This window comes from Centruroides sculpturatus, unplaced genomic scaffold (assembly GCF_000671375.1).
Source record: "Centruroides sculpturatus isolate CEXI.00-Female unplaced genomic scaffold, Cexi_2.0 scaffold215, whole genome shotgun sequence".
Taxonomy (NCBI): domain Eukaryota; kingdom Metazoa; phylum Arthropoda; class Arachnida; order Scorpiones; family Buthidae; genus Centruroides; species Centruroides sculpturatus.
The window spans coordinates 392,644-405,716 of NW_019384381.1; the positions used below are offsets into that span (position 1 = coordinate 392,644).

Genomic DNA, 13,073 nt, shown 5'->3' on the forward strand with positions numbered 1-13,073 from the left:
TATTTCATATGCCATAAAAATTAATGGGTAATTTTGCAAGTTTTGATGAAATATTTTGATTATTCTACAGCTTTTCAGCTTATACTATTTTTTAAAAATTCAGAATAGTATCTAAGGAAAAAAATAGAAACCATCCTATATCAAAATCAAACTAGCACTCCTACTAGAAATAGTATATGCTCCATACCAGTTATGATTAATATGATGTAAATTTCCAGGTTTGAAAGAACAGATTTAAAAAGAAATATGTTGATGACTCAAGACATGACTCAAAACAGATCTACATGGCAATACAGTATTACTATTATATGGCAATTTCATTTCAATAAAAAATAGATATAAAAGTGATACCAGATCCACTGAAAATACTTATTTTTATTAAATAATTGAATTATCCTAGATAACTGCAAGTTTTACTAAAATTATTTGGGATCAGAAAACTTTCTTTCCTAGACCAGATGATTTTACCTGTGAATGAAACATTGAAGTATTATCAATGATGCTGATTTCAAAGGCATATTGTTAATGCTAGAAGTGTGAATCTTTCTTCTTTTTTATTGTTGAGTATCCTCATGTAGATTCAAAATATAAAATACTTTCATATATATACTTTTCCTTATTTCTTGACAGTAAAGTTTCCAAAAATAAAGAAAACAATCTTTATAGGTTTAACCTTCAGTATCAATATTCAACATTCTACATTGCTGAAACTTCTACATAGAATCTCTTATATACTAGTTCATGTTATGTTATGCAATATACAAGCTGAAATATTGCAGATTCATTCTCTTATACAATAGTTTAATTCATATTTTTATAACACTATTCCATATTTGGTCTTTATTTTCATCTAACTCCATTAGATAGATGACAATCAAGACCACATATGGAAAGCTTAAGGCAGGAGGCCCTAATTAATTATAAACAAACTTTCAGTCTAAACCAGAAGTCACATGATTTTTTAAAATTAAATGATGATTAAAATTGCAATGTCCCAATAATATAAATTCAATTTTTACAATTATATTTAACATAAATTCCACATTATATGTTGTATTATTATTCAAAAATGAAATTTTAAATTTATATACAGGAGATCCTCGTTACTTTGAAATTGAATAGACTAAGTAATTGCTACTTCAAATTATCTCTATACAATATGCCAAATGCCATGTAACTACCTTGTAATGTAATTTATTAAGCAAATGAAATATGGTTACCTACAGAGAATGCTATTTTCATTAACTAATAATAATAATATAAATAGAATGCAGGTAAACAGCACATGTCCAATGAGAACCTCACAGGTTACTAGATAACTTTTATAAAAAGTAAAGCAGAATTCCTCAAAATGTAGTCCAAATTATTTTTAAAGTGGCTTAAAAAGTAGTAAGTCACCCAAATGTAGTAGCTTAGAGGCCTTCAAATATCTCAATCTATTACTTGTAGCCCAATCTTGCAATCCTAACCATATTTGCAAACCAGCCATATTTTATGAGATAAGAGAAAAACAAGGTAGTCCAAGGATAAGGAGACACTCAAATATGTGTTACTATAAAAGCAAAGCCATAATGACCAGATTACAAAAGTGCAGTTACAAACTAACAGGATTTCGAACTATCTGAGTCTGAATTAACAAGGATATCTTATATTTAGATGTTACAGAAAATTTTACTATTCAATATCTGTACTGTATTAAAATCTTAAATGGACAATGAAGTCAAAATACTGTATTTGGTTTAAATTGAAATTTTTATCACAAATAAAGCAATCTATAGAAAAAGAAAATACTTAAATATAAAAACCTAAATATATAAATCTTTTATGAAAAAAATATATATTGAGAAAGTATAAGAAAATACAAAATTTATATATTATTTATCACCACCATTAAAAAATATTCAATAATTTAATTTTCATTAATTTTAAATTAATTAATTTTTGATATATAATGAAATAGCTACTTAAATTATACTTATTGTTTTATTACACTTATATCAATTATATAAAAAGATTAATGAATGAAATAGTAAGGATAGGACTAATAACAATACAAACAGAATTCAAACTAGGTAATGAAAATCAAAATAGATAATACATTAAAAGATTAAAACATTTGCTGCTTTTAAACTTTTTTAAAAAATAACAGAATGACTTTGCATGTTTAATTACTATAATTAAATAGTTTTTTCTATTAGATATTGTTGTAATTTTGAAATTTAAAACAAGTTTTGTGTTTCAGTTAAATAATTGATATATTTTTGTATTTTTTTTATATGTAAAATGTCTCTTAATGAGATAAGAATGATATCAAAATATTAACAAACAGAAATTTAGAATTCATTTGAAATCTTTAAAATTTATGCAATATATATTCATTTGTTTTCTTCTTTTAAATTTAATGTATATATTTTTTTACTTCTTTAAAAAAGTACTGTACCTATGATATAAAGTAGTAGATTGTTACCAATTATCAAATTAACTTATCAAAAACAACAGATCATCATTTATCAAAAATCTTCAATTACTTGAGAATACCCTGTTACTGTTATATTAGTAGTACACATTCTCTTATTACCATTGTCATAATAATAATAAGATTACAACATTATAAAAGTGCAATAGTATTCATTTAGTTTTATATTTCTAATATAAAAGTTAAAAACTGCTTTCATGATGCGGAAAACTTTTCTAGTTAAACAGGAAAAATACAACAAAACTTTAAAAGAACATGATAAAGTATTGCAATTCACAAAAATAAAATGCTTCACTATAAAATAAGTTTTACATTCTTTTGAATTGCTATATTTGTCTTGCTTCTCACTAAAAATACAGCAAATACTCAATATATTCAAGCCATAACTATCAAAATATTTATAAAAAATATCAATTTATTATTTTAAATAAAATAGTTTTTTCCATCTAAGAAATGAAATGTGTCAAATATGAATAAAATTATTATTGAAAAATTAATATAAAATATTGATATAATTTTTCTTACAAACCAAAGTTTTTTTTATTATGTATGATAATATTTCAACTAATAAGAAGGATTATTAAAACATAAAAGATGCAAACAAATTATAAATAAATATTTAAATTGAGTAACATTCCTTCAAAAATTTAATAATTTATTAAAGCACTTTTAAAACAAATTTCAAAATACTTTTACTTTAAAATTTATTTGAAAATTTAATTGAAATGAATTGTTATTATTTAATGTATTTGTATACAGTATTTAAAAATTTAATATTAATTTATAAGAAATAGAAATGTTTCAATAAATATTAAATTTACTCATAACATAAAATTTGAAAAATCTTCCAAGTACTATTAGCTTTCTACCTATTTTCAGTTAAAGATCTTTGTTTACTTTCTCAAGTAAAATTAAAATGATACAAGATAGTTACATGCAGTTTATTTATTTTTTATATTTTAATAAATTTTTGTTTTGAAAATAAACATGATTTATAGCCATATTGGTTTGACTGCATTGTCTTACTAGTCTGAAAAGGATAAACTAACCACTGTAGTTAATCTACTGACTTAATTAATACATTTTTAATAGTTAGTGACATTGAAGAAATACTAATTTTTCAACCCAGTTAATGGACCATCTTCAAGTATTGAGAGATAAAAGTAGAGATGCATTTTCATATGAAAATTTATACATAGAATAAATTACTAGATTAATATTTGCTTTAATAATTAACATTATGGTCACAATTGATACTCTAAATTTTGAAAAAAATTAATCTTATTGCTAACTTTTGCACTGACATATGAATAATAAAGTCTATTGAATATGATTAATTATACAAGGATTTTTTTACTATTTTAAATTTTTATTTGGAAAACATAAAAATAACACAATGTGGTGCCAATACTAAGCACAATTGTTTAATATTGACAACACACAACTATTTACAAAATTCTAAAAATAGAACCTCCAAACATTTTTAGTTGTTCTATTTTCAGAAATTCTGTAAATCTGTAAATATTCCTGAAAATACTTGATCTGAAAATTGTATATATTTTAAATTATCATAAAGATATACATTAAAAAATAATTTTTATTTTAATATGAAGACAAAAACAAAATAGTAAAAATGATTTAATTAATTAACAAATAATTTTAATTTAATTACGATTGAAATAACTTTTACTAATATGTAATAAGCAACTGGTAACTTATGTACTGTACATGAAATGATATTGCACAAACAACAAAATACTATCTTAAAATAGCAAAACCATTCAACCAAAACAACATGCAATTTATTGTTATACTAAATAATGTTTCAAGAGAATGGTCTTACTATTTTAAGAAATTAATATCTTTGTTATTTATGCAATATTTCAATAGCAGATTTGCAAATACAATAATAATTAAATTTTTAAAGATTAATAAAAAATAATTTAGTAAATATATTTTTTGCAAATTTAAATATTTTTACTTCCAAGATTTGCAAATGATAATCTTCAGTCTATGATTTTTTGTTTTATAAGATATACAATCTGATGTTTATGCTTATGTATTAATTAATTTATGAACTTTCTTCTTTACTTGAAAATGAAAGTAAAGTTTTTTCAAAATTGATAAATTTTGATTATTAGAAATTACAATTTTAATTAAAAATATAATATAAATATATACTATATTATTACAATAAAGTTCATGAAAACAGATGGCTAATTTCAAGCTGTATAAATTATTTTTTCAAATATGTTTTACACAAATACAACTTTACAATAAATACAATTAAAATTTGAGCTCATGTATTAGAAATTTAACAATGCACAAACACTAATTATGGTTGCCAAATTTTTATGAAAATTGTGACAAAAATGTAAAACAAAATTTAATTGGAAAAAATTTATTCTGCAATAATATAAAATATAGTTTAGGTTAAACTGTGAATTATAATTAATGTAAATCTTTAACTAATGTAGGTCTCAAAGTTTAATTAATGTAATTCTCCACTGAATTAACTCATACTGCTCAAGGATCTGTGAATTATACAAACTGTTATATATTATTAAAGAATCAAGTAAACAGAAACAATTCTTGCATAGTAATTTTTTCTTTTTTTTTTTATATTGCAAGTCTACATTACTGAGTACGCACATACTTTTTCAACTAGAAGAGCCAAAACAGATAGGTAAACGGATGAAATATTAAATTTAGAATGATGGTCTTCTTGAATTGCCAATAGTAAAGCATATGTAAAATATTAAACACCCAATTTACAAAAGCACAGAAAAGAATTTAATGCAAGCAATTTCTACCACAGATTTTTATCTTTATTTGACAACAAATTTGAATTTTATATCAATTGGATGTTTCATATATTATCAGGAAATAAAAAAAAGAAAAGAACAGAACAAACATTGTGTTTATATACCTGATGCAATAATTTTGCTTACAAATAAATAAATAGTTTAATGATTAAATTATATGTATATAATCAACAGCAATGTCATATAAACATGCAATTCATTGTTTTTAACAATATAAATAACTTTCTTGAACTGAATCAAGCTTTTGCAAGGTAATTATGTAAATATCTTAAAAATCATCAATTTCAAAATTTTTTGAATAAAATGTTGGGTATTTGTTGTTTATAACTTAGTATTTTGTTTTCTCGTGATATAAAAAGCATACAATACGAATTTATCCACATTTTACAACTAAAATACACTTAAACATTTAATGTCTACAAAATACCACTTGCACCGCTTACAAGTGCTTAAATATTAAGCATTACGCTTTATTAACACATTATATTGCCTTTATGTAACATTACTAACTTACTTTCATCTCTAAACATACGAAGACATGCAGCACTTCCACCATCTCCCAGTCTTCCCTCACCTACTAACTGATAATAGATGGCACAGATTAGATTTCCGGCAGAATGACGTCATCGTCATATCCGATTTAAGATGGCGGCGCCCATTGAGAAATACATTGTGCTTTGGTTTTAGTGTAATTTCACTCATTATTGTTATTTTTCACGATTTTATCTAATAAATATGTCGAACAGACATAGATTTTGGAAACCAGGTTTGAAATTTATGAACAATGATTATTTTTTTTTAAATTGTTAAATATTTTTATATATTTAATGAACCCTTTAATGAATATTTATTTTAAAAATTAAATGAAGGATTCGAAACGGGTGATCAAAGTACTGATCGACCTGAAGAAGGTGAAACAGAAAGGACTAATTTTGTTTATAATCCACATTCGTCGTTATCAATTCAGAAGCAAAGACAAAGATTGCCTATATTTAAAGTAAGATCAATTATTTTTCAAATAAAAGTGGGTTAGGGTAATTTTTTACTATGCATTACTACAATATGCCACATTATATTATGCATTATCACAATTGAATTGCTTGGTAAAGCTGCTTACAGTAGCTTTGTTAAAAAACAATTAGACAATTTCCATTTTACACTAGCCACTGCAGTGCAAGTGTAGTGATGTTTAAAAATGCTGAAGGAAAAAATTTAAGATTGTTGTTACAAATATTCAAATATTTGAAAAATTTGTTATAGTACTAAATACAAATGTTGACTATCTCTGATATAACTTTCAGGTATGCAGAATACTTTCAGGATCCTTTTCCCCACAACATACATACACAAAATTTTTCTGAAAATTATCTGCACACTAACACAAAAAATAAAACAATTTACAAACCAATATTATGTAGTTTAGAAAATTTAAATCAAATAATATAAATTATATCCTCCAAAAGATGGAACTATTCAGAGTAAACAACACAACACACCATACATACAGAAAATATTCCAGCACATTTTAATTGGAAAAAAAAAACATTTTCAGCTACTTTTAAGGTGCCTGCTTCAGGTTATTAAGCTGTTTGAAAATCATATGAGATTCTTTATATTCCAAAACAAAATGTTCTATTGTAGCTTTTATATGAAATTATCTAAAATGACAACTAATATTAAATATATAATTGGTACATAAACACATGAATACAATGATAAGATGACAAAATTCACAAGACCCTTAAAATTTGTCAATTATATTCCATTTTAAGGAAAGTTACAGAGCATTGATTGTTAAGCTTGTGATAAATTAATACTTTCTTTATTATTGACTAGCAGACCCCGCCACGCCTTGTTGTGGCTCAAAATGTATCTATTATAAATGTATAACACTTCCCCCGTGGGGGAAAATTTTTCGAAAAATCCCTTCTTAGTGTACATTCTGTTGACGTACCCTATTAAAACACAATCAAAAACGCAAAAACCCGCATCTAAAATAGTATAATAGAAGCCAAGTTCTTCATAGTAAGCCTTAATCCTGTCTCTCTCCCCTGCGGGGGAAATATTGAAAAATCCCTTCTTAGTGTACATTCTGTTGACATACTCTATTAAAACGCAAAAAACTGCATCTAAAATAGTATAAATAGAAGCAGAGTTTTTTACGGTAAGCCTTCTCCTAAGGCTTACTGTAAAGAACTGTCCATCTCCCATGTTTAACGGAATAATATACAGCTTATGTTCCCCTTGAAGTTCCATTCTAAATATTGGTGAAAGAATTTTTGAAATCGGATGAGTAGTTTCGGAGATTACCTGCTGCATACAAACGTTACCTCTTTATAATATTAGTATAGATAGAAATGCCTTTGAATGTAGCTTTACAGATTACAATTAGCTTCCATGGTTCTTATTGTTTGAATATCAAATATTTTTCATTACAGTCTAGCCTCCCCAGCATGGAGACTTGCATATTGTATGAGTGTGGTGACATAATTACCTTTGGCAATGTTTTATTCTAGTAGCTAAAGATCTAATAGTAGAGCCAATATACAGTAGCTATTTGTTGCATCTGGAATTGATCATCAGTATTGTATATAGCCTAGGTGCATGCCTATCATTTTCATTATGTTTTCCATTTGTTTTTAATTTAAATATTGTAGGGTTTCACTTATGAGCTATGTTTATGCTAAGTCATTAACATTAATCTGATATAAATTTTGTTTAGTCTAAGTTCATAGTTGAGAATAAGATGCTTTTGTCTGTGGGTTATAAGTTATGTATTGTTGTTTGGGTTCTTTTACACACTATGGGTAAATTTGGTGATGAGCTTAGTATTGTATACATGTTTTATCACTGTACTTTTAATATCTTCTATTTCTTACTTAGTGTCTGAAAAATGCATGCAGTGAGAGCAAGTGCTGTTTGTAAATGTTCAAAATTCTGCTGAACGATATGAAGAATGTTTGGTAATTGAGTTTTATGGCTATTCCAACTTTCTCAGAACTGCTTTAATTTTCCTTGAACCTCATTCATGCAATTGGACACTTCTGCACTTATGATAACTTTTATGGTATCAATTACAATATTGCTTCATATTTGACTAAACATTTTGATTTATATAAATTAACTGCAAGCAGAAGTAAATTTGTTTTCTTTGAAAGAAAAAAAATGCTGAAACCTATATTTGTTAACCTCTAACAGCTTAACAAATATAGTTATATCAGGCAACATAGTTATTGCTAAGTACTTTTTTTTACAGTTAAGTTTCTTCATTACACAATATATCATTACAGTTTTTCTTTTACCTATATATATTTATGAATATATTTATTTATAAATAAAGCAATATACTTAAGTAGGATTTTTAGAGAATCAGTCAAAGATTACAATTTTTTAAATATTTAAAAACTATATTTTTATTTAATATAGTTTTTATATTTTATTATTAATAAGTTACATAATTCATATATACATCTTCAAATATATAATTCTGTTTTTACATGTTCTTGTAAAAATAAATTGATAAACCAATAAATGTAACAAAATTTGTTTAAACAAAATATTTCAGTTTTAGTTACTAAATCAGAGGACCATTGTAACTTCCTTATCAGCAAAATTTAATAAATTTATATTATTTGCATAAATTTTACTTTAATTTTATTTTTTATTTGAATATTTCAATTAAATATCCTAATATCACTAGCTTTTAACACCAAATGGCATACAAAACTATTTCAAACTTCAACAAACACTAAACTATTGAAAGAAATCAGAGGAAACATAACCATACAAACATAACATCAAATGTCAAATTAAGAGGTTTCTGACTGCTTCAGTCACAGGATAAAGACAGAATGAAAAACTGATTGCCATTGACTACATTCAAATAAGTTATAAAAAAAAACAACAAATCCTAAAATTTACTTGAGTATGCAAAGCAGCCTTAAATGAAAATTACAAGAATTTTTTTTTAATAGAGAAAATTTCTAGAAAAGAAATATGAATAGTTTTTTAGAATTAAAATCAAATGAAAATTTTTAGAGAGGCAAATTTATTGAAACATGTTAGATAAAAATAAACTGTGTAAAAAGACCTTGTTAAATCAAAATCATATAAAAAAATTTGTGTATCTGTGTCTATCTGTGTGTGTGTATGCTTGTGTAATAATGTAATTTTGAGATAAAATATTGAAACTGAAGGCAAAATATTTTTTATTTTTAGAATAGAAACCATATTTTACATCTTTTGGAAAATTATCAGACTTTGATAATAGTAGGAGAAACAGGATGTGGTAAAAGCACTCAAATACCTCAGGTATGTAATACTGTTGGTAATGAATATTTTGAAACCAGTTATCATATTTATTGATGAATCATATTTAAATCTATTTAATATACTTTACTATCTTTATTATATAAAGTATACCTGTAATTACACCCAGTCTTCCCTCACCTACTAACTGATAATAGATGGCACAGATTAGATTTCCGGCAGAATGACGTCATCGTCATATCCGATTTAAGATGGCGGCGCCCATTGAGAAATACATTGTGCTTTGGTTTTAGTGTAATTTCACTTATTATTGTTATTTTTCACNTTTTTTTATATGTAAAATGTCTCTTAATGAGATAAGAATGATATCAAAATATTAACAAACAGAAATTTAGAATTCATTTGAAATCTTTAAAATTTATGCAATATATATTCATTTGTTTTCTTCTTTTAAATTTAATGTATATATTTTTTTACTTCTTTAAAAAAGTACTGTACATATGATATAAAGTAGTAGATTGTTACCAATTATCAAATTAACTTATCAAAAACAACAGATCATCATTTATCAAAAATCTTCAATTACTTGAGAATACCCTGTTACTGTTATATTAGTAGTACACATTCTCTTATTACCATTGTCATAATAATAATAAGATTACAACATTATAAAAGTGCAATAGTATTCATTTAGTTTTATATTTCTAATATAAAAGTTAAAAACTGCTTTCATGATGCAGAAAACTTTTCTAGTTAAACAGGAAAAATACAACAAAACTTTAAAAGAACATGATAAAGTATTGCAATTCACAAAAATAAAATGCTTCACTATAAAATAAGTTTTACATTCTTTTGAATTGCTATATTTGTCTTGCTTCTCACTAAAAATACAGCAAATACTCAATATATTCAAACAAATCCTTTGCTTTTATATTTTAAAAGACTTAAGTTACTTAGTATAAGAAGAATAATATACATATATGTTTCTCTCATTGATCTTTAAACATTTATACATAAATTCAAATATTAAAAAAAAAATTAAAACTTTTGATGAAAACTGTACAGTATGTGCAATATACATTAGCAAAGATTGCAACTGATTAAAATTAACATTAATGAATGACAGAAAAATATGTATTTGTTATAAGCAAAACAAACATTGCTTTGAGTCCCTAAATATGTGCAGAAATAACATTTACCTTCAGTCCATTAAACAAAGTTACTGAACAATAACTGATATAAATAATCCTTAATTTTTGATCTTGCACATTATTAATATTGATATTTCATATGCCATAAAAATTAATGGGTAATTTTGCAAGTTTTGATGAAATATTTTGATTATTCTACAGCTTTTCAGCTTATACTATTTTTTAAAAATTCAGAATAGTATCTAAGGAAAAAAATAGAAACCATCCTATATCAAAATCAAACTAGCACTCCTACTAGAAATAGTATATGCTCCATACCAGTTATGATTAATATGATGTAAATTTCCAGGTTTGAAAGAACAGATTTAAAAAGAAATATGTTGATGACTCAAGACATGACTCAAAACAGATCTACATGGCAATACAGTATTACTATTATATGGCAATTTCATTTCAATAAAAAATAGATATAAAAGTGATACCAGATCCACTGAAAATACTTATTTTTATTAAATAATTGAATTATCCTAGATAACTGCAAGTTTTACTAAAATTATTTGGGATCAGAAAACTTTCTTTCCTAGACCAGATGATTTTACCTGTGAATGAAACATTGAAGTATTATCAATGATGCTGATTTCAAAGGCATATTGTTAATGCTAGAAGTGTGAATCTTTCTTCTTTTTTATTGTTGAGTATACTCATGTAGATTCAAAATATAAAATACTTTCATATATATACTTTTCCTTATTTCTTGACAGTAAAGTTTCCAAAAATAAAGAAAACAATCTTTATAGGTTTAACCTTCAGTATCAATATTCAACATTCTACATTGCTGAAACTTCTACATAGAATCTCTTATATACTAGTTCATGTTATGTTATGCAATATACAAGCTGAAATATTGCAGATTCATTCTCTTATACAATAGTTTAATTCATATTTTTATAACACTATTCCATATTTGGTCTTTATTTTCATCTAACTCCATTAGATAGATGACAATCAAGACCACATATGGAAAGCTTAAGGCAGGAGGCCCTAATTAATTATAAACAAACTTTCAGTCTAAACCAGAAGTCACATGATTTTTTAAAATTAAATGATGATTAAAATTGCAATGTCCCAATAATATAAATTCAATTTTTACAATTATATTTAACATAAATTCCACATTATATGTTGTATTATTATTCAAAAATGAAATTTTAAATTTATATACAGGAGATCCTCGTTACTTTGAAATTGAATAGACTAAGTAATTGCTACTTCAAATTATCTCTATACAATATGCCAAATGCCATGTAACTACCTTGTAATGTAATTTATTAAGCAAATGAAATATGGTTACCTACAGAGAATGCTATTTTCATTANAATAAATTTTTGTTTTGAAAATAAACATGATTTATAGCCATATTGGTTTGACTGCATTGTCTTACTAGTCTGAAAAGGATAAACTAACCACTGTAGTTAATCTACTGACTTAATTAATACATTTTTAATAGTTAGTGACATTGAAGAAATACTAATTTTTCAACCCAGTTAATGGACCATCTTCAAGTATTGAGAGATAAAAGTAGAGATGCATTTTCATATGAAAATTTATACATAGAATAAATTACTAGATTAATATTTGCTTTAATAATTAACATTATGGTCACAATTGATACTCTAAATTTTGAAAAAAATTAATCTTATTGCTAACTTTTGCACTGACATATGAATAATAAAGTCTATTGAATATGATTAATTATACAAGGATTTTTTTACTATTTTAAATTTTTATTTGGAAAACATAAAAATAACACAATGTGGTGCCAATACTAAGCACAATTGTTTAATATTGACAACACACAACTATTTACAAAATTCTAAAAATAGAACCTCCAAACATTTTTAGTTGTTCTATTTTCAGAAATTCTGTAAATCTGTAAATATTCCTGAAAATACTTGATCTGAAAATTGTATATATTTTAAATTATCATAAAGATATACATTAAAAAATAATTTTTATTTTAATATGAAGACAAAAACAAAATAGTAAAAATGATTTAATTAATTAACAAATAATTTTAATTTAATTACGATTGAAATAAATTTTACTAATATGTAATAAGCAACTGGTAACTTATGTACTGTACATGAAATGATATTGCACAAACAACAAAATACTATCTTAAAATAGCAAAACCATTCAACCAAAACAACATGCAATTTATTGTTATACTAAATAATGTTTCAAGAGAATGGTCTTACTATTTTAAGAAATTAATATCTTTGTTATTTATGCAATATTTCAATAGCAGATTTGCAAATACAATAATAATTAAATTTTTAAAGATTAATAAAA

The 13,073-nt window shown here is 24.5% G+C and overlaps 1 protein-coding gene across 1 annotated transcript; it reads left to right on the forward strand.

Moving 5' to 3' along the window:
• Positions 1-5,948: 5,948 nt before the first annotated feature.
• LOC111617908 (probable ATP-dependent RNA helicase DHX35) lies at positions 5,949-11,330 on the forward strand. The gene is made up of 4 exons (XM_023359273.1): positions 5,949-6,067; positions 6,171-6,298; positions 9,520-9,612; positions 11,253-11,330. The coding sequence occupies exons 1-4, from the start codon at positions 6,037-6,039 to the stop codon at positions 11,328-11,330; spliced, it is 330 nt and encodes a 109-aa protein (XP_023215041.1). The 5' UTR covers positions 5,949-6,036.
• Positions 11,331-13,073: the final 1,743 nt, after the last annotated feature.

Excerpts from the sequence above, each read along its gene's own strand:
- LOC111617908 (XM_023359273.1), top strand. The coding sequence starts at position 6,037 with ATGTCGAACAGACATAGATTTTGGAAACCAG. Across the intron at positions 6,299-9,519 it reads AAAGATTGCCTATATTTAAA|AATAGAAACCATATTTTACA; the intron begins GTAAGATCAATT and ends TTTTATTTTTAG. Across the intron at positions 9,613-11,252 it reads AAAGCACTCAAATACCTCAG|ATAACTGCAAGTTTTACTAA; the intron begins GTATGTAATACT and ends GAATTATCCTAG.